The sequence below is a fragment of the Aulonocara sp. 'chitande type north' Nkhata Bay genome, linkage group LG23 (assembly GCF_057382095.1).
Source record: "Aulonocara sp. 'chitande type north' Nkhata Bay isolate Kocher_YH1m ecotype deep benthic linkage group LG23, A_spYH_male_GT1.1, whole genome shotgun sequence".
In the NCBI taxonomy this organism is placed as follows: domain Eukaryota; kingdom Metazoa; phylum Chordata; class Actinopteri; order Cichliformes; family Cichlidae; genus Aulonocara; species Aulonocara sp. 'chitande type north' Nkhata Bay.
This window is the reverse complement of record NC_141365.1, coordinates 21,965,398-21,988,250: the sequence shown is the minus strand read 5'-3', so window position 1 is coordinate 21,988,250 and position 22,853 is coordinate 21,965,398. Positions and strand designations below refer to the sequence as shown.

The 22,853-nt window shown below is 39.8% G+C and overlaps 1 protein-coding gene across 3 annotated transcripts; it reads right to left on the bottom strand.

The window, feature by feature from the left end:
- Window positions 1-4,179: 4,179 nt before the first annotated feature.
- Window positions 4,180-18,076, bottom strand: LOC147301702 (NLR family CARD domain-containing protein 3-like). Of its 3 annotated transcripts, XM_086284175.1 has the most exons (14): window positions 17,877-18,076; window positions 16,662-16,799; window positions 16,479-16,577; window positions 15,671-15,772; window positions 13,778-13,859; window positions 11,709-11,743; window positions 10,378-10,456; window positions 10,021-10,234; window positions 8,074-9,883; window positions 7,818-7,991; window positions 7,293-7,466; window positions 6,620-6,775; window positions 5,220-5,269; window positions 4,180-5,044 (listed from the first exon to the last, which is right to left on the bottom strand). In XM_086284175.1, exons 2-14 carry the CDS (start codon window positions 16,748-16,750, stop codon window positions 4,515-4,517), a joined length of 3,594 nt encoding a protein of 1,197 aa, XP_086140301.1. In that variant the 5' UTR covers window positions 16,751-16,799; window positions 17,877-18,076; the 3' UTR covers window positions 4,180-4,514. The 3 variants fall into 3 exon arrangements, 2 of the variants coding, with proteins under 2 accessions (XP_086140301.1, XP_086140299.1); XM_086284173.1 differs by lacking the exons at window positions 11,709-11,743; window positions 13,778-13,859; XR_015127302.1 differs by lacking the exons at window positions 11,709-11,743; window positions 13,778-13,859 and having other exon boundaries at window positions 4,946-5,044; window positions 5,220-5,349.
- Window positions 18,077-22,853: the final 4,777 nt, after the last annotated feature.

Here is a 22,853-nt window from a genome sequence, read left to right as displayed (position 1 = left end):
CTGTCAGTGTCATGCAGTTTGATTAAGCACTGAACAGTCTTCCAGTCTAGAAGGGAAGGTCTCAGGAGTAAAATTTCACAGTTAGGTTACATTTAGGTATTTGCTTTGATTTGTTCCCAAATAATGAAAACTACATTGTGGGCGGTGCTATATGACTGTTTTACTGTACACCCAATGTATAATAAATATTAATGACATTCAGCCTCACATGTTCCTTTAATTTTTTTTTAAAAAAATAGCTTGTTTTTAAAATTGATATAATAAAAGAAACATGAAGTTCCATATTAATCAGATCAGTATGTACAGCACTAACGTCACCAATGTCTCTTTTATCTCTGGCGAGATGTTGAGTTATGTCCCTCTGCCGGTGAGAAGATGAACTGCATGGAGTCAGTTTAATGAACGTAGATGACATGAAGCGTTTTTAAATCAACCTTTGATAATTGTACAGATGACTGCTGATAACCATACTCACACCATGACACAAACAGCGATATCAATTAAAGTCATATGTCAAAGTCATAATATGATCCTGGGTGTACACCCAAACACATTACCACAGGGTAACACACAGAGAAATAATCATTCATACCTGTTTTTCACTTAAAAGAGCACTTTCTCAGCAGTTTTACTTTGTGATACTGTATTTATTTTGACCTAGGTTGAATTCAATGTTTATGAAGGTAGATAGATCTATATATATCAATCATAATAATCTGACAATACTATAATATTGGCCATATTATATTTTCATTACCACAGTGAGAGGACTTTAGTCTCATGAACAACATTAACTAATTGTTATTTACTAACTAATCTTGGAATGACTGTTCAGCACAGAAATGAAGCCCAGCAATCATGTTTTACAGTCCCGTGGTCTCAGCCTCAGATACTCAACTAATCAAAGTGATGTCATGACAAAAATGAATGACCAACAAAACATTTTTCTCTTTCATTTCTGTCAAACAATGCTGTATGTAACGTGTCTCACGGAGTTAAAATGGCTGTGTCCCTGAATTGGGACAATGCCATTGGCTGTATCCCAATTCAGGGTCTGCAGCCTTAAAGGCCGCATTTTAATTACGTCACAGCGACGCGACGAAGGCTGTCCCAATTCAAAGGCTGCTCGAAATGCGGCCCTCAAATGCGTCCTTCATTTCACTGAATTTTAAGGATGTGGCGGTGTAGACTTGGTGGCCCAACATATCCCAGAATGCATAGCGCGGCTGTGGGTGTGGATAATTTTGCCGGGGAAAAAAAACGGCAGAAGAGGGGTGGCCGAAGAGCAAACTTTTAAAAGTAAGAACTGAATATTATGTTACTTATGTGCGAATGCTTAATAACGAAGAACATTAAAACATTACTGTTGGCCACATGTCGGGAAAGTTATGTGACATTAGCGATGTTTGTACTAACTTGGTTTTAAAGCCTTTACTTTAATATATACGCCGTTCAATAGTTGACGTTAATCTTACAGAGAATGTGATGATTTTATGGATATTTAAAGTCAGCACTGAGACAAATTTAGTAATGCCAACATATTAATATGTCATTTTGGCAACCGTGGCTCAGGGGGTTGGGAAGCGTATCTGTAACCGGAAGGTCGCTGGTTCGATCCCCGGGTTCTCTGTCCTGGTCGTTGTGTCCTTGGGCAAGACACTTCACCCTACCGCCTACTGGTTGATTGATTGATTGAATGCTTTATTGGTCATATGCAGGTTGCCCCGCAGAGGAATAGGACCCCCCCCCCCCCCCGGACTTACACACACACAACAAAGACATCACATGGGAATACAGTCGGAGATCGGTGCAGAGAAAACACTGAAAAGTTACACAACAATGGGAAAAAGTACAAGAGGAAAAAAAGAGACCTCTTCTCAGGCTGGGCACCTATGGGAGGACAGCATGAGAACAGGAAACAAAAAAAACCTCCTCTGCACAGAGAGCACATTAATGTCCACATCACAACATTAGAGCACGTGACTAGCCACAGGAGTGGATAGGGGGGTGGGGGGTAATCCGAAGGAAGACAGCAGTCGTCCTATACAGCGCTACCATTTCAGCGCGGCACGCAGACCCGCCGTCTTCCCCCGCAGGAAACAAGCATCGAAGGCGTTTGGAAAGGGAGGGGGATGAGTGCGTGCTTATCAGTGTAAGTGTATGTGTGTGCGTGTCCAGAGTTCAGCTGAGACAGTGTCCTTCGCCCTATCAGGCTAAGTAAACAGTATCCAGCCAACCCAGGTGGCCTTGCATGGGAAGAATAGTCATCACACAGTCGTTATCAGGGAGTTGTTTTGGTGGGCTCCAGCCTTGGGCCTGAGCAGCTGGCGCCGTGATGTCCATATGTTGAATATTGTTGATTTCTCCTTTATGCGAGCAGCGAATTTAGCACTCTGACACTGGTCTCTCGATCTCCCGTTGGAGAGCCGCGAGCCTCCCCATGATGGTGTTGGCCAGAGGGGCTGATGGCACGATATGGCAGCCTCACTTCTGTCAGTCTGCCCCAGGGCAGCTGTGGCTACAACTGTAGCTGCCTCCACCAGTGTGTGAATGCGAGAGTGAATGAATAGTGGCATTGTAAAGCGCTTTGGGTGCCTTGAAAAGCGCTATATAAATTCAATCCATTACTATTATTGTTATTATTAAAAGAAAAATATTTCTCTCATATATATAACACAGTTATATATACAGTGTCAAAGAAACCTGTCTTTGAGTGAAGATTTAAGGTGACAGGAAATATAAATAATATAAATAAATGCAGCTTGAATCTTTACTGAAGCTCAGTATTTGAAACAGACTTCATTCAATGCTGTAATAACTAATAATGATTGAAATTATAACTTTAATATTGCCCATATTATATTTACATTACCAAAGTGATATGACTTTAGTCTCATGAACAACATCAGCTAATTGTTATTTACTAGCTAATCTTAAATGACTGTTCAGTACAGAAGTGAAGCCCAATAATCATGATTTCACAGTCCTGTGGTCTCAGCCTCAGATACTTATCAAATCAAAGCTCATGTAGAAAGAAACAAATAAATGAACAAAACATTTTCTCCTTCATTTCTGTCAAACAAAGCTGTACGAAGTGTTTCCAGCTGTCGGTGTCACGGTTGCTAGGCAACCTGGGCAGCGTGACGGAGGTTAGACCGTCCCATTTCACAAGCCTCTCACTTCCGACCTTAGCGGCCCTTGTGGACCGTTAAGGCTGTGTACTTTAAGGCTGCAGAGCCTGAATTGGGATATAGTGGTTGAGAAGGTAATTTATCCATTTAAATCAGCTGTGATGGATCAAGGACACATCTAAAACCTGCAGGGACACCGGCCCTCGTGGACTGGGATTGGGGACCCCTGCTTTACAGTCACAGGACGCTGTAGGAGGGACAGCAGTCCCAACAACAGAGTGAGGAAGAGATGGAGGAAGGTGAAATTATCGCAGTAAGAAAATTGATGGGGGGACATAATAAGCAAGGGAGAGATTCAAGGGTTCAGGTAAAATGATTGACTACTTTGACCATGAGCCACTGCTACTGTGTGTTGCTTATAATTGCCACATGCAGTGCAACTATCCTAACCCAGTAATTGTACCGACCTGATCAGACCTGTTTCAATATCAATAATTAAACAAAATGACATATACACATGTGTATGTATGTAATGTACACACATCAGGTCCTCAGGGTGGGCAAGTTTCAATAAAATTTGACCAATACTTTAGCAGGAGTAGAGAGTCTTGTGAATAGTGGCAAGATGGACTGACAGAGGATCCTTTACAATGGCATGAGCTCACCAGTGCTGATGATCAGTTCTACTCTCTTGCCAGTGGAGGGCGCTGCTCACTTAATGCATTATTATTGCACCTTTACTTACATTCACTTCTGTTAAACATCAACACTTTGGTTGCTTTTTCTTTTGGTAATGTGTCTCCTTGCATGCTTCACTTGAACCTCATCCTCTCATTTGAGCCTCTCCCAGTTATGATGACAGAGAAATTTGAGGGCCAGGGAGCCAAAAGAAGAGCACAACTTAGATATAATATTCTGTAAAGCTGGACCATGTGACCAGATACATGGTATGGATAAATAGAGCACATCTTCTTATATTATAACACAAGAGGTCATCTGGACAGGTAAATGAATGATTTACAGTCACAGTTACAGTCTTTTTGTCACTGTTTTATTTGAGTCTATACCACAACAGAGTAAAACAATGTTCAGTATTGGTAACTGACTATCTGTATATCTAGGTTCTAAAGGACCATTTAATTCTCCAAATTTGACCACAGACACGTTAAAATCTAGTTATGATTTCATCACACTAACAAAAGTAAAAATAAATATCAAGATGAACCCTGACTGCTCAACAAACTTACAAAGCCAGGAAAGAAGTTTACAAAAATCATTTAGAACAGTTTAAAACATCAGCTGAATCCATAAATCTGAAAACATGTTTCAAAATGAAAGAGACCGACATGTACGGACTAAACTATCTGTTAGGACACTATTATGCTAAACTACACATAGAGTCACTGAGGAACCAGAGGACCAGATTCCAAACCCAGGATAAAGAGGTTCAGTGAATGTGGTGTTGAAGGTGTGGAGGTGGATCAAAGTGTCAGAGGAGACTCTGTAGAAGGACAGAGTGCCAGCAGGACAGTCCACATACACTGCTACTCTGTTAGAGACAGAGGAGGAGGAGGAGGAGATGGATGTTGATTTCTTATTGTGCCAGGCAGAGTAGCGGCCATCATCACAGCAGCTCAGACTCCAGGACTGATCACTCCATCCAAACAAACAGTCATTGTCTCGTCTCCTTGTGATTCCTCTGTAACTCACTGATATCTCAACTTTTCCATTCCACTCGACCTCCCAATAACAACAGCCAGTCAGACCATCTTTACACAGCAGCTGAGGCCGTTCAAATCTGTCTGGATGATCAGGATATGATTGAACTTCCTTTGCTTTTCTCACCTTCATGTTGTCAGAAAGTTTGAGTTTTCTGTGTACTGTGTTTGTGTCGATTGTGAGTTGACAGGAATCTGATGGAGAGAACAAACACAATACAGCTGCAATTATTTATCCATCATCTGTTCATTGATTGACACTTTGATGATGACTCCTGACATCAGAGATGTGAATGAGTGATGTGACAGTTTGAAGATGGTTGAATGTGTGCTGCTTTGTTTTCATGAATCACATTAAAAACACACTTACACTTCCTCAGACTTCCTAGTTTCAGCCATCGGACTCCAGCAGGCTCCACTCTGAAAGGAGGAGGGGGGTCAGACCACCACAGTCTCTTTCAGCATGCACACATGGACATTACATCGCTCTCACACACATGCTGTTAGACAATGATAAAGGAACAGTCCAATATTTTCACAAATACACTTGAAGAAAATGCTTCTGAAGTCTTGTCCAGTGGTTGTCATGATCTAGTTAGTCTGTTTTATTATAGCAGAATTCATAATTTAAATTATGTGGATCATCATTGTAATCTCTTTGTCAAAATGATCATTCATTAACTTAAACATCACTCAGTTATGTAGTTTAAAAAAATTTCTTTTCACAGGAGACTTCCTAATTAAAAAGACAATGAAGCTAAGGTTAAAAGGGGTTCACCGGTGCACTTGTATGCCTCCACAGGTGCGCAGAGAACCAAACCTTACAGCTACATGTAAAAAAAAACCCCAAAAAAAACAGTGTAGTCCAACAAAAAGATTGAAAGCATGCAGACAGGAGCAGCCGGGGATCAAATCACCTACTCTTCTTATCAGTAGTTGGCCTGTGCTACCTCTTGAGCTACAGTCACCTTAAGTCACAGCATATTAAAAGCTATTTCATCAATACTCCCAAATGAGTGAGAATGAAGCATGCATGTTTTTACACAATTTCAATGGAGTTTAATTTTACTAATTACTAAGCAATTAAACTAATTACTTTAGTTATTTTGTTCAGTTTTTTGGTTCTTTTTTCTTTTTCAGTGAGAGAAGTCTAGTTTGTTTGTCCATTAAAGTCAGGTCCAATATCTGAGGTGGAAATGTGAAGGACAGCAGACAGATGATCATCACTGACAGAGAATCTGTACTTGGATTTGTTAAATATCATTCCTGTGTTTGTTTGTTGACATATAAATGTAGATCCATAGAGAACCAACATCTTCTGAGCAGGTCTACCCAGCAGTGATACTAGTTGAATCAGACTGACAGTATTGAATCAGACTGCATATCAATTAGTTCAATCTGAACATCATTGGAGCCTTTCCCTATAATGCAAGTTAAGGGAAATGAAATCATGTGCATTTCATTCTAAACTGTTTTGGAATTGCTCTCATCATGCAGGGCTCAGAACACATACCAGCTCAGGGCATATTATCATGGCAGAACCTACTGAACACTGTGTTAAATTCCCCATCAGAGAATGGCTTACTGTGTTTTTGTGATTATGTTGAAAATCAAAAATCTTGTCTTAACACAGCAATCTGCTCTCCACAAACTAAACACATAACTTTACTTTTTGATTACAATACATAAAAGCTCCTGCATCACATACTCTTTCTTCTGATAAGTCGTCTGTGTTCAAATGTGTGTGATGCTATGAGACGTTCTCTTTACCTGAGATTGTCAAGTCTCAGCTGCTTCAACAGATTCATGCCTGTCTCTCCTGGATGATTGTAGCTCAGGTCCAGCTCTCTGAGACAGGAGGGATTAGACATCAGATCTGAGGCCAGAAGAGTACAACCTTCTTCTGTTATCAGACAGCCCGATAGCCTGCACATAATAATCATTACAGATACTATTAGAGAACAGCAGATAATTAGCACAAAAAAGTACAGGACAAACTACAATAATAATTCATTCTGGTTATAATACGAACCAATTTAATTTCTAGTCTGTGTTGAAATCCAAGGTTGATTCTGTTCATCGTTACATCCAGATCAACAGAATCGACCTTTTGGGATTTAGTTAGCTTGATGACTGAGCCTGAATCACGATATCTGTGTTGAAATATTTCAGTGGAAAGTGACCATTACATTCCATAAACTGTACGTTTGTATGTTATTCGCTTTTTGATCATAAACATTTAGTCCAGATTTAAAACTCAAAGTTCAAAAATCAAACGAAGGAGAAATCTTAATTTTATCAGTGGGCAAGAATTAAAGAAGAAAAAAATGGAAATGTTAAAGAAAACCCCTCAAACTTGCATAAGTAACTAACCCCGGCTTGGGTTACTTATGCAATCCAGATTTCAAAATGTTCATCAACTAAACAATTGATTATTTCTGACCTGAGTGTTTCCAATTTACAGTGTGGACTTCTTAGTCCATCCGACAAAGCTTTTACTCCAGTATCCCTCAGGTTGTTGTTGCTCAGGTCCATCTCTCTCAGACTAGAGAACTGGAGACTGAGAACTGACGACATAGTTCCACAGCTTTTCTCTGAAAGGTTACAAGTGCTCAGCCTGAAGAGACAGTAATTTAGAAGAAAAAAAAACATTTTTAAAATGTCTAATTTAAACTTTTAATCACACGTGATATATATAACATATAATCCCTACACCTGCTAAAGCCTAAAAAAGATTCTTGATACTTATTGAAGATAAACAAATTGTTAAATAAAAACAAAAAAAATTGCTAATTTAGACAATTCCAAAGTTTTCCACAAAGTACTAAATAAATGTGTAAATCTCAATATGAAACTGGAAAACTTTAAATGCTTAAGGAAATTCAGGAGTGCATGTTATTGTTTACATTCAATGAAGGTTCGAATTAGCAAACAGCTCTCACATTAAACCACAAACAATGTATCTGACCTGAGTTTCTCTAATTTACAGTGCATACTCTCCATTCCAGCTATCAAGAGATTTACGCCTGAATCCTGCAGATTGTTATTGCTCAGGTCCAGCGTTCTCAGCTCACAGCCTTCTACTTTGAGAGACAGAGAAAGAGCTTCACAGCTTCTCTCTGTCAAGTTACAGTTATTCAGCCTAAGAGAAAATACACAGAAAGCAGCAAATTCAGTCTTTATCTTCCTTGTGAATAGATCTTAAAAACTTTATGGTAACATACAGAGCTTTCTTAGATGCTTTGAGCACAGGCAGCAGCCTCAGAAGAGCATCCTCTGAAGCAGAATATTTCTTCAGATCAAGAACATCCAGATCTTTTTCTGATGTCAATAAGATGAAGACCAGAGCTGACCACTGAGCAGGAGACAGTTTCTCTGTGGAAAGACTTCCCATACTCAGGGACTGTTGGAGCTCCCCAACTAGAGCACGATCATGTAGTTCATTCAGACAGTGGAACAGGTTGATGCTTTGCTCTACAGACAGATTCTCACTGATCTTTTTCTTGATGTACTGGACTGTCTGTTGATTGGTCTCTGAGCTCATTCCTGTCTGTGTCAGTAGACCTCGTAGAAGGGCTTGATTGGACTGCAGTGAAAGACCCAGGAGGAAACGAAGGAACAAATCCAGGTGTCCATTTGGACTCTCTAAGGCCTTGTCCACAGCACTCTTGTGAAGAAATTGTCCACCACAGTTTTGGAGTTTGAGTTTATTAAATGCTTTAGACCCTGCAGAGGTTTCTCCTTCTAGCAGATTGACACAGAAGTTGAAGAACGTCAGATGGACATGAAGAGCAGCCAGAAACTCCTGAATGCTCAGATGGACAAAGCAGAACACCTTGTCCTGGTACAGTCCTCTCTCCTCTTTAAAGATCTGTGTGAACACTCCTGAGTACACTGATGCTGCTCTGACATCGATGCCACACTCTGTCAGGTCTGTTTCATAGAAGATCAGGTTTCCTTTCTGCAGCTGTTCAAAAGCTAGTTTTCCTAGACACTCAACCATCTTCCTGCTCTCTGGACTCCAGTGTGGATCTGTCTCAGATCCTCCATCATACTTGACCTTCTTCACTTTGGCCTGAACCACCAGGAAGTGGATGTACAACTCAGTCAAGGTTTTGGGCATGTCTCTCTGTTCTTTTGTTTTCAGCACATCCTCCAGAACCGTAGCATTGATCCAGCAGAAGACCGGGATGTGGCACATGATGTGGAGGCTTTGTGATGTTTTGATGTGAGAGATGATCCTAGAAGCCTGCTTCTTGTCTCTGAATCTCTTCCTGAAGTACTCCTCCTTCTGTGGGTCAGTGAACCCTCTGACCTCTGTCACCATGTCAACACACTCAGGAGGGATCTGATTGGCAGCTGCAGGTCGCGTGGTTATCCAGATGTGAGCAGAGGAAAGCAGGTTCCCCCTGATGAGGTTTGTCAGCAGCACATCCACTGAGGTGGATTTTCTGGAGTCAGTTAGTATTTTAGTTTTGTGGAAGTCCAGAGGAAGTCGACATTCATCCAGACCATCAAAGATGAACAAAACCTGGAAGTCTTCAAAGCTGCAGATTCCTGCTTCTTTGGTTTCAGTAAAGAAGTGATGAACAAGTTCCACCAAGCTGAACTTTTCCTCTTTCAGCACATTCAACTCCTTGAAAGTAAATGGAAATATGAACTGGATGTCCTGGTTGGATTTTTCTTCAGCCCAGTCAAGAGTGAACTTCTGTGTTAAGACTGTTTTCCCAATGCCAGCCACTCCCTTTGTCAGCACTGTTCTGATTGGTTCATGTATTCCAGGTAAAGTTTTAAAGATGTCTTCTAGTCTGATTGTTGTGTTTGGTTTGTCTGCTTTCCTGGATGTTGTTTCAATCTGTCTGACCTCATGTTCATCATTGACCTCTGCAGTCCCTCCCTCTGTCATGTAGAGCTCTGTGTAGATCTGATTCAGAAGTGTTGAGTTTCCTGCTTTAGTGATCCCCTCAAACACACACTGGAACTTTTTGTTCAAAGTAGATTTAAGTTTACATTGACAAAGTGGAGCAAACATTTCTGAAAACACAAAAATAAATACATTACATTAATTTGGTTTTCAGAAAATATCCCAAAATTTCAATTCAGTAAGTATTGAGACATTTTTCAATTTTAAATTCATGCTGCAGCTTAAATGTTTTGAGAAATCCCCTTACTGCTCTGCAGACGGTCAGCCAGCTCTTCCTGCTTTATTCTCTTCAAAAAGTGTAACACAATTGTCACAAATGCCTCTCTGCTTTTACTCCTCTGCTTTTTATTGTCATCCTTCGACATATTATCTTCTTCCATCTCTAAATAATCTGGACTCAAAATCTCGTGCATCTTCTTCAGTTCATTCTTTACAAACGTGATGATGTTGTCCTCTAACAGCTGGAACAAAATATTATAAGAACATTATGTCAATGACAAAATAGTGCTGACATCATGTCCTTCCACTGGTCTACAAAGAGCAACATGAAGATGAATGAACATAATAGATGTAAGAGTGGTTGTTATATACTGTATGTACGCACCATGAATATGGAGTCCAGCTGTTTTTGATCCTGCTGGACAAAATGACCACTAGAAACCTCTGAATTTTCCTGGTCCAGTCTGTGGAGGACTCATGAATATTAGTTCATGCACAGGGGAAAGACAATGTAAGTGACATCTGAAGAAAAAAAAACTAAGGTGTTTAGATTATATATGACTCCATGTAGTTGTAAAAGTTTGCCACTCTTGACGATCTCATTGATACTCAGCTACTCAGCTTAGCATTTTTTCAACATTGTACATCTGATAAACAGTTATGTGTTAATTCCATGAAAGATCATTGTGTAAATTCAACCTGACACTTTCTATTATGTTTGTCAAATAACTTTAGCATATGTGTGCAAATTTAATGCAGGCACTTTTTTGTTGTGAGGTTTTTTTTTATTCAGAATGTTTTCTTTCTAAACCCAACCAGCATCTGTATCAATGGATTTTCCATACACTTAATAGACTGCATCGATTTATTGTCTATCAGGGACAATAAGTAAAGTAAAGTGTGCAAGTTAGTCCGCATAGGGAAATAGTTCCTCTGCATTTAACCCATTCACCCAGTGAAGCAGTGGGCAGCCCGGGGAGCAGTGTGTAGGGACGGTACCTTGCTCAGGGGTACCTCAGGGTAGCTGTTCAGTGGAGTCGAACCCCCGACCTTCCGATCATGGGGCCACCACTCTACCTGCTGAGCTATCCCTGCTATCCATGCCAACAGTATTATATTTTCACAGCAGATCCTCCTTTCATTTGATATTTCTTATTTCTTATATTCTAATAATTTCAAAAATATTCACACATTCAGAGGATTCAGTAACTGTTTGAGATTCTTTCAAAATCTCCTTTGATAGTGTTAAGATCCTTCTCTTCTACTATTGTCCTGTTTTCACTGTCAGATTGTGAACACTGGTGATGATGTAATCTTGGTATTTCCAGGTAAAATGAGTGCTTGAGTTCATTGTGTCTGAATGGATACGTACATTCTTCAACATAAAGAGCTGTTGCACAATTATCTGCCATTGTTTTCTGTAAATCTAGATTTGAAAGAATGTGAATCAACTTTAGTTTAAGGTGCAATCAGTGAGGTAAATATGATTTGGATTTAAATGGTAATTAGGTATTTCGTGGTCCTCATGATGTGACCCTCAGCCATTTACACTATGCAGGACTATGGATGGTCCTACAATAAGCTGCAGACGTTTAAATATACATCTGTGTATATATTATATAATAAAGGAATTCCTTAATACCTTAGTATTTCAGTTAATTTAAGTCAAACACCAAACTGATGGCTAAAATAGCATCAGTGTTAGTAACAGCTCACCTTTCTGTAGGAGATAATTTTTGTCCTTTAAAATACAGGGAGTGCAGAATTATTAGGCAAGTTGTATTTTTGAGGAATAATTTTATTATTGAACAACAACCATGTTCTCAATGAACCCAAAAAACTCATTAATATCAAAGCTGAATGTTTTTGGAAGTAGTTTTTAGTTTTAGCTATTTTAGGGGGATATCTGTGTGTGCAGGTGACTATTACTGTGCATAATTATTAGGCAACTTAACAAAAAACAAATATATACCCATTTCAATTATTTATTTTTACCAGTGACACCAATATAACATCTCCACATTCACAAATATACATTTCTGACATTCAAAAACAATACAAAAACAAATCAGCGACCAATATAGCCACCTTTCTTTGCAAGGACACTCAAAAGCCTGCCATCCATGGATTCTGTCAGTGTTTTGATCTGTTCACCATCAACATTGCGTGCAGCAGCAACCACAGCCTCCCAGACACTGTTCAGAGAGGTGTACTGTTTTCCCTCCTTGTAAATCTCACATTTGATGATGGACCACAGGTTCTCAATGGGGTTCAGATCAGGTGAACAAGGAGGCCATGTCATTAGTTTTTCTTCTTTTATACCCTTTCTTGCCAGCCACGCTGTGGAGTACTTGGACGCGTGTGATGGAGCATTGTCCTGCATGAAAATCATGTTTTTCTTGAAGGATGCAGACTTTTTCCTGTACCACTGCTTGAAGAAGGTGTCTTCCAGAAACTGGCAGTAGGACTGGGAGTTGAGCTTGACTCCATCCTCAACCCGAAAAGGCCCCACAAGCTCATCTTTGATGATACCAGCCCAAACCAGTACTCCACCTCCACCTTGCTGGCATCTGATTCGGACTGGAGCTCTCTGCCCTTTACCAATCCAGCCACGGGCCCATCCATCTGGCCCATCAAGACTTACTCTCATTTCATCAGTCCATAAAACCTTAGAGAAATCAGTCTTGAGATATTTCTTGGCCCAGTCTTGACGTTTCAGCTTGTGTGTCTTGTTCAGTGGTGGTCGTCTTTCAGCCTTTCTTACCTTGGCCATGTCTCTGAGTATTGCACACCTTGTGCTTTTGGGCACTCCAGTGATGTTGCAGCTCTGAAATATGGCCAAACTGGTGGCAAGTGGCATCTTGGCAGCTGCACCCTTCTAAATTTTCACATATAACACCGTTGCTTATGCAGTTACATTGGCTTCCTGTCGAATTTAGAGTCCATTTTAAGATTTTGGTTTTAACTTTTAAGGCTCTTCAACAACAAGCACCACCATATATTATTGAACTTTTACAGCCCTATGCCCCTAGTAGGTCTCTGAGGTCGAGTAGTCAGGGCCTACTTGTCACTCACTATACGAGACTGAAAACTAGGGGTGATAGAGCTTTTGATATTGTGGCCACCAGACTGTGGAGTTCCCTTCCTCAGGACTTACGATCCGCTGTTTCATTGATTACTTTTAAAAAACAGCTAAAAACACATCTTTTTAAAATTGCTTTTTGCTAACTTTGTTTGTATCTTGTTTGTTTTTTTTTATAATCTGTTATATCTTGTAAAGCACTTTGTGATTTATATCTAGAAATGTGCTATATAAATAAAATTTTACTTACTTACTTACTTACTTACTTACACGCTTGACTTTTCTCAGTTCATGGGCAGTTATTTTGCGCCTTGGTTTTTCCACACGCTTCTTGCGACCCTGTTGACTATTTTGAATGAAACGCTTGATTGTTCGATGATCACGCTTCAGAAGCTTTGCAATTTTGAGACTGCTGCATCCCTCTGCAAGATATCTCACTATTTTTGACTTTTCTGAGCCTGTCAAGTCCTTCTTTTGACCCATTTTGCCAAAGGGGAGGACGTTGCCTAATAATTATGCACACCTGATATAGGGTGTTGATGTCATTAGACCACACCCCTTCTCATTACAGAGATGCACATCACCTCATATGCTTAATTGGTAGTAGGCTTTCGAGCCTATACAGCTTGGAGTAAGACAACATGCATGAAGAGGATGATGTGGACAAAATACTAATTTGCCTAATAATTCTGCACTCCCTGTAAATAAAGCAATCTTTAGACTCATCACTTTTTAAAGATACCCTGCTTGTGTCAGATCTAAGTTCTCCAGGTTTCCCATAGATCCTGTTAGACAGAAGAAAATTGTTTTTTCATTTCCAGCAAAAGAATTTGATGAAGACTTAGAATACTTTTGTCATCCATAAGAGAACCTGGTTTGCAGGCCATGCCTGAGCAGAAGGAAACTAGTGTTTGTGATTTACCACCCAAAGTAAAACAGTCATTTACACTATGCAGGACTATTGATGGTCCCACAATAAGCTGAAGAAGGTTAAATGTACAGGGTGGGCCATTTATATGGATACACCATAATAAAATGGTAATGTCACAAGAAAAACAATGGTGTGCTTGGTTTCAACGTAACTTTATTCTTTCATGAGTTATTTACAAGTTTCTCTTCGTTCACAGCCATTGACGTGTCGAAGAGGTTAACACGTGAGGAGCGGATCGAAATTGTGTTGATAACTGGTGAACGCAGTAACCGAGTCATTGCAGCAGATTTCAATGCAAGACACCCTACGAGACCACCCATCTCCCATGCTACAGTTAGCAAACTGCTTGCTAAGTTTCGTGAAACTGGTTCAGTGTTGGATTTGCCAAAATGTGGACGTAACAAAACTGTCACTAATGAAGAAACATCAGTGGCTGTCCTAGCTTCATTCAGCAAGAGCCCACAGCGTAGCACTCGCCGCATGTCACTGGAGAGTGGCATTAGTCGAACATGCCTTCGGCGGATATTAGCTACTCACAAATGGCACCCTTACAAACTCCAGCTACTGCAGCATCTCAACGAGGATGACCCAGATCGCCGCACAGAATTTGCAGAATGGGCAAAACAAAAATTGGAACAGGACCCTCAGTTCACGCAGAAGATTTTGTTCAGTGATGAGGCAAACTTTTATGTGAATGGTGAAGTTAACAAACAAAACCACCGCTATTGGTCTGACACTAACCCACATTGGATGGATCCCTCCAAGACTGTTGGAACAACAAAAGTGATGGTTTGGTGTGGTATATGGGCTACAACGGTAGTGGGTCCATTCTTCATCAATGGAAACCTCAAGGCCACTGGATATTTGAAATTGCTACATAATGATGTGTTTCCCTCTTTATGCACTGAAGCTGGCACGTTCCCTGAGTTTTTCCAGCAAGATGGTCACCACCACATTATGGGTGCCAGGTCCGAGCATTCCTAGATGAACAGTTTCCTGGAAAATGGATTCGTCGTCGTGGGCCACTTGAATGGCCCCCAAGGCCTCCCGATCTCACCCCCTTAGACTTTTATCTTTGGGGTCATCTGAAGGCAATTGTCTATGGTGTGAAGATACGAGATGTGCAGCACCTGAAACTATGGATACTGGATGCCTGTGCTGGCATTTCTCCTGCGGTGTTGCTATCAGTGTGTGAAGAGTGGGAGAAGAGGGTTGCATTGACAATCCAACACAATGGACAGCACATTGAACATATTTTATAAGTGGTCAGAAACTTGTAAATAACTCATGAAAGAATACATTTACGTTGAAACCAAGCACACCATTGTTTTTCTTGTGACATTACCAATAAGTTTGATGTGTCACATGGCCCTCGTTCTATTGAAAGAACAAAAGTTGTATCCAAAATGGCCGACTTCTAAATGGCCACCATGGTCACCACCCATCTTGAGGAGTTTGCCCCCTCGCATATACTAATGTGCCACAAACAGGACTTTAATATCACCAACCATTCCCATGTTATTACGGTGTATCCATATAAATGGCCCACCCTGTGGAATAAAGGTATTCCTTGCTCAGTTCCTTATTTTTTTTTAATGCTGTTTAGGGCCATGAAACAACAAAAAGCAGTTCATTTAAAACACATCATTGTTACTAACAGCTCACCTCTCTGCAGGAGATGATTTTTGTCCTTTGAAATAAATGAGGCGATTTTTTGACCCGTCACTCTTTAAAGATACACTGCTTGGTTCAGGTCTCCCATAGGTCCTGTTAGACAGAGAAGAATTTTTTTTCATTTCCAGCAACAAAAACAGATGAAGACCTCACCATCATCCCAAATACAACCTTGTTTTTCCAGACTGTAAATCAGCATAAAGAAACTCCAAACAGTCACTGTAAGAACAGAGCACCACTCAGACAAACGTTCTCATCCCAAAGCATAATATGTTTAATGTGACAAATCATCGGTATGTTATGCTTTTGGCCACCCAACACATCTCTATGTTACCTGTTCAGAAAGGGATGAAGCACGAGAACTGTTTGGACTGAATCTACACATGTACATTTATTTTACTTTCTCATTATGAATCGCTTTGGAAAACACTATCTAATATGATTAAGGTTGTGGTTAATAGTAGGGATAAGGTTATGGTTAGGATTAGGATTAGGATTAAGTTTAGGGTTAGGGCTGGAATACACGTCTGGAACGTGTGTTACCACCGGGAGAGTCATTCTATTGGATCCTATCCACAACCCGGCACGCATCATAGGGGCGCGGAAGGTTACATTTCTGGTTCCTATGTGACACCTCAGGACATGACAAATCATCGGTATGTTACGTATCGGGAAGGGGAACGGTCTCACCCAGACGTAAACACTTTACTTTGGCCTTTACAGGACTACCCATGTTCCTACTTTCAACAGGCACCAAAATGATAACTATCAAAAAGTTCATATTACTAACACAGCTCACCTCTCTGCAGATGATTTTTGTCCTTTAAAATAAATGAGGCGATTTTTTGACCAGTCACTCTTTAAGGACACACAGCTGGGTTCAGCTCCAGGTTGGTTCCTGTGAATAATGATGGAGCAGTGATGTGAGAGCTGAGCTGTGACATGGAGAAGAGTCGTGGACAGTTAGAGATGGTCATCTCACCTCTGAGCTTTGGTCTGGCTCTCATGTTCCCCACACAGAGTGGTTTTAGAGGGAGGGACTCCCTCCTGTCTGTTCTCACACTGATCCATGCTGCTGAATTCACATCCACATCAGCTCACACACACTTTCTACCTTCACCTGCAGAGGAAACACAAAACATTCATGTGGCAGTCAGACGGCAGTGTGACGCAGAAGAAGCTGCCATCAGCTGATGTATTTCAGGATGGCTGCCAAACTGCTAGACTTACTTTTAGAAGAACTAATAAGCTTACACCTGCCACTGGCTTATTGCTGAACAGAACACATCAGTGACAAGTTTGTGTTGGCATCCTTACTACTATTAAAACACACTGATGGTGGTTAGTTAGAGGATAAGTGCTTAACTCTATTTTAGGTTATTTTGGTACTCACAATCTCTCTGTGCTTCTCCACTTGTCACACATGACATTTGAAATATTATTAGCATTAACTGAAAAAATCTATCGTGTCGACTCTGTCTTGGTGCAGATTTAGATACAAATATTGAACTTAAGCAGTGTGACTCTGTGTTTTGAAGGAAAAGTCATGCTGCGATTTCAGTGTTTACTGCTTCTATTTTATTACATCTGGAAATAGAAGGTTAAATATAATTGATAAAGGAAGAAATGTATTTGAATTTCTGAAGCGATAACACTGAACTCAAAATTTAAACATTAACTGTGGTTACACAGGTGTGAGGGATTAACTACAATTGAATTGCTGTGAATTCCACAGATCCTCCATAAATCCATCCCAACAATGGCACTTACAGGAACCCAGCAGGAAGAACTCACCCATTCCAGTAATGCACTTTGTTCCTTCATAAAACAACAATAAAACAGCCTCAGAGTCAAACTAGAGCTTAGCAACAGCACTTCAGTTTTATAGTTTGATTATGAAACCGTTCAGGGTGCACTTCAAGAACACCTGAGTCTTAGTAAATATAACACAGTCAGGCTTTCTGTGTTTAAAATGATCTGATGAACAAATTTCTACCTGCTCATTCTGTTTGAAAGGCTCTGAGCCGAATGTTGGAGACTTCGTTGTTGGGGGTTTGGAGTCTTTAGCCAATTCAAGACCTCAGAGATTAGAGTCTTCAAATGTTCACCACATAAGCTAACAAACAAAGATAAAAGCAGCTGCTTTGTGATGGAGAGAAAAACCTGGGAGGCTCAAATAAATCAAAGTTCTACTCACTCTGCGTTTCTCCCACTAGCTTCTTCGCTATTCAGCTCTCTGGTGTCTTCACGACGTCTGTGTCAAGAAAAAAAGAAAATCCCCCAAATCATCTCTGTTATCACTCAGGCTCATTAAACTCTTCAAACAAGTCTTAAGCTGTAGCTCATAGGTTGAAAATCAGCTGATACATTGTAATATGGCTTCAATAATTAACTTGCAACAACGCTCTGACTGGAACACCCTAAACAAAGCTGAGAACAAATAAATCTCCTCATTCCTGACAACTATTAACATTTACACATCAAATGTTGAGCAATCTGTACCTCAGTCTACTACAAACAAAGAACGGTACAGCAGCTGGAAACGTTCCTCCTTCACCTCTACAGGAAACATTGAGGGCAAAGTTGAAACCCTCAGGCCAATAACTGATCTCAATATTGTTGTTTTTAGTATTTTGAATTCATCGTTAAATGAAAGTTTGTTTATATCTACAATTTACAAAGCATCACAGGAAGTTACGAAAGTTCAGGGAAATGTTGCTCCGGCGGACGAGGAAATGAGCTGACTGGGAGTAATGGGAAAAAAACTGAACAAACTGGATTTTAGTGACCGAGGAGTTTTTGAAAAGATGGCTTCAAACGATAAACAGATGAAAGGCACTTATGTGTTCGTGTTCACTCTCATGATTTTTCACAGTATTTTATTCTTAAGTTTCCGTCCACGTTATTTCAGGTCACTTTGGGCTTTTTAGGTTTAATGTATTTTCAGATTTCTATTTTCTTCTCCTGTTTCCAATTCCCAGTCAGCCCTCAGTCTGTGCATATACTGCTCCTTCTTTGTCTTAGCATTTGCTTTGCTGACATAGTGTCCTCTGGGTTTTCTAAATTACCTCTAAGATGTAGTTTTCACCCACTGACTTGGATTTGGCCTTTTACCACTTGACCTGAATAAAGATTTTATTTTTTGCTTTGAGTCCTGACCTGATATGATGAGTGCTTTGTTAATATATATATTTTCTGTATTATTACTGGATGTTTAATCAAACAATAGTTTAACATTTAAAATTACAAATTAGTTTGAAGAATGAGAGTTTGTTTCAAACACAATTTAATACAGTAGATAGTGAAAAAACAGGAAACTTTTTATCTGTTACTTAATTTTTACTTAATTTCTGTTGTAAAATGAATAATGGGGGTTCTTTATTAATAGGAAAGGCTTAAAATATGTGAAAATACAGTGAAAAATTCAAAATCTATGCATTTTCAGGGCGTTCTAGTGGGCCTGACTGGAGTCTTTGTCGCGGGGACGCGGGGTACTCCTTGGACAGGTCTCCAGTCTGTTGCATGGCTAACACAGGGAGATAGACAACCATTCACATTTACATTCACACCCATAGGCAATTTAGAATCCCTACACCCACTAACTGCGAGTCTTTGGGCTGTGGGAAGATAAAATACAAATTAAGTATTAAAATAAAAGCCTCTAGACTGGCAACAGCAAAATGTGCTGTAAAAACTAAAAGAAAAACTGTGAAGTTGTGATAGTCATGAATGCATTTCTTTTTAAAGTAACTGAATACCAAGGGGCATAGATTTAAAAAAATGAAGACTGAAAGACACTATATAAAAAAATAAAACAAAGTAATAACAAAATCTTACCTTCCAAATATAACTCTGTATTTGCACGTGGGGATGAAAGGGAATCATAATTTAATTTCAGGAACTGTTTTTGAATTCCATGTGCTGACTTTGAAACTGTCCCATTAATATGATTTAATTAATATTTCTTTTTTTCCTGCCTTGCAGTTTGACAGTTTTTGTCAAAGATCACTGAGCTACATTCTCACATCTACCTGCTGAACAGGAGAATGGCTGCAGTTTGCGTCTCGATGCCTGAGATTGTCCAGTTGGCAATGTGCATCTACCAGTTTTGCAGACAGGTGCTTCACTTGTGCCTCTCCAAAATGATTGTAGGTTAAGTGTAGCTTTCTCAGATGGTAGGAGTTGGAGCTTAGAGCTGAGAACAAACAGCTATTAGAGAACAGTGCTACTATAGTAAGTTTAAGTGTTAAATTCAAACCTTTATTCATTATTGTCTTTATATTTCATATTGAAATAAAATATAGTCATTTGACTGTAAGGTTGACTCTGGGGAATTGTCTCCCCCTGGTGGCCAAAAGAAGAAGCGTTTGGCATCAGTTTGCTGACCACAGTGTTTGTTTTAATTCTCTTAGTCCCAAAAATATGATGCTTGGGTTCAACGTGCAGGTTATATTAAAAGGGAAATTGCACAGATTTTATTCAGTAAAGGTCAGTTTATTATTAGTGGTAGTATAAGTAGTGTAATGTTGTGTAATGTTTGGGTACAACCACAGAGTCTAAATAGTCTTCAGATGTACACTCAGTTGTATCACTGTAGCTTTTCTACCTGCTGCTGACATTATTTTCCTTTACTCTCCCAAAGGTTTTATTTTGAAATGATTTCCATACTTATTAATATAATTCATTGGACTGTGGCTAATTCACATGCCAATCCTCACTGGGGTACTATAAACATTTGCTCTTTTTGTGAACTCTGCTTCCAATTTTCTTAATTTCTTTTTATTTATAGCTCTTTACCTTTCACATTTTAAACAAAGGCTTTGATATTATTATTATTATATTAATGAAAAGTCAGGACATAGAAAATGATAAATGCTTTGAGAAAATATTTATTAGACGCATGGACAGAAATGTCATGACTGTGGCAGGTGAGCAGAGAGCTTCCTCTTCCAATGATGTGTCATTAAAAGGGTATTTTCTTTCAGTTCAGCTCATCTGACTTTTGCCATTACCTCTTTCTTCCTGAATATACCTGTGTGTTTGTGTTTGTGTGTAATGGCTTGAATGGATGTTCAAGGCTGTGGCAGCCGTCTAATGGGTTTATATTTACCTGCCTGCCTCCAAACGTAGCTCAATCAGTCCATTAGAAAAACAAAATGAATAGCTCCTTGCACAAGTGACCATCTGAATCACCTGAAGTAGAATTCCCTATAGCTCCGGAAGAAGTTCTAACAAAAAATAGGATAAAATAAAATATATGAGCTACAAATGTAAAGTCCTCATTTTCACATGTGAAATTTACAAAAAAATATCAGAAATACAAAATTATCACCAGCAGAATTTGGCCTATTTTCTATTTTCTATGCTTTATAAATGTGAAAGAAGTAAAAAGTAAAAATTGTACCAAAACTATTTTAATAATAAATATAAGCATTGCAATGATGTGTGAGTTTCCAAATGACTGACAAAATATGACTATGTAGCTCTAAAGTGAGGCTCACTTAATTAGGTGTATCTGTTCAACTTCTCATTAATGCAAATATCTAATCAGCCAATCACATTTCAGCAACTGAATTTGTTTAGGCACGTAGACATGGTCAAGAAAACGTGCTGAAGCTCAAATCAGAATGTAGAATAAAGGTGATTTAAGCGATTTTGAATGTGGCATGGTTGTTGATCTGAATATTTTAGAAACTTGGATTTTCCCACACAACCATCTCTCAGGTTTACAGAGAACAATAAAGAGAAAATATCCAGTTCTGTGGGTGAAAATGGCTTGTTGATGTCAGAGGTCAGAGGAGAATGGCCAGACTGCTCCCAATTTATAGCAAGACAACAGTAACTCAAATAACCACTCGTTACTTGTAATTGTGCAGAAGAGCATCTCTGAATGCATGTCAAACTTTGAAGCAGGTAGACTACACCAGGTGTCAGCTGAGGTCCCAGTAGGCACAAGATCATAACAGCTGGACAACAAAAAATTGGAAAAATGTTGTCTGGTCTGATGAGTGTCGAGTTGTGCTGTGACATTCAGATGGTAGAGTCAGAATTTGGTGTGAACATGAAAGCATAGATCAATCCCGCCATCTATCAACAGTTCAGGCTGCTGGTGGTGTGATGCATGGGGGTATTTTCTTCCTTCGAATTATTTTGTTTTTATTTTCTTTAGTACCAACTGAGCATTGGTTATAAACCAAGTTTCAAAATTCAAAGCTTAGGTTTGTTTAGAAGATGCTTCCTTTGAAGTTACAGCTTTGTAGAAAAGTATTAAGTGGATATATATAACTTTACATCAGGGCTTTTATCTAACAGAAACCTCTTATAGAGGCTCCAAAAGGCCTCCAAAAAGTAAAACATCCCCAGTCTACACATAACCCTAAAAGGCCTTGAATAAAACTGTTCAGGGGAAAGATAGCATCAAAGAGCAGGTGCAAGTAGAAGAACAGCCCTTATAAGACATTGCATGAAGTTAAAATTAGCCTTTAGATGGGCAGAGCCTTAACCCCAAAAAGAGGCTTTTGCTGGTTCTTGAGGAAAACTAGACCATCAGTGCAGATCTCTTAATGACACGAAGAAAGGCGACTTCTACATGACATTTCTACTTTCTTCAAGGCTACTACATGTACATCTTTTCAGAAAACTTCTAAACAGATGCGGAGAAAACAAAAAAATGAAATAAAAAGGTGAAATCAACTTCCTCACAGACAGACCCCAATCAGTGAGGGTGGGAAAACAAGTCTCCCCCTCCATCTCACTCAGCACTGGAGTGCCTCAGGGCAGTGTTTTAAGCCCCCTGCTGTACTCACTGTACACTTATGACTGTGTAACCACATCCGACACCACCTCCATTGTCAAGTTTGCTGACGACACTGCTGTTGTGGGCCTGATCTCTGACAACATCGAGACGGCCTACCTGGAGGAGATTAGGAACCTGGAGACCTGGTGCCAGGAGAATAACCTCCTCCTAAACATCAGCAAGACTAAGGAGCTGATCGTGGACTTCACTACAAAGCAGGCGAGGAATTACAAACCCCTCATCATCAGTGGCACGCCAGTGGAGAGAGTGGACAGTTTCCGATACCTGGGTGTCCACATCACTCAGGACCTGTCATGGTCCTGTCACATCAACACCCTGGTTAAGAAAGCCCGTCAGCGTCTCTTCTTCCTCAGAAGA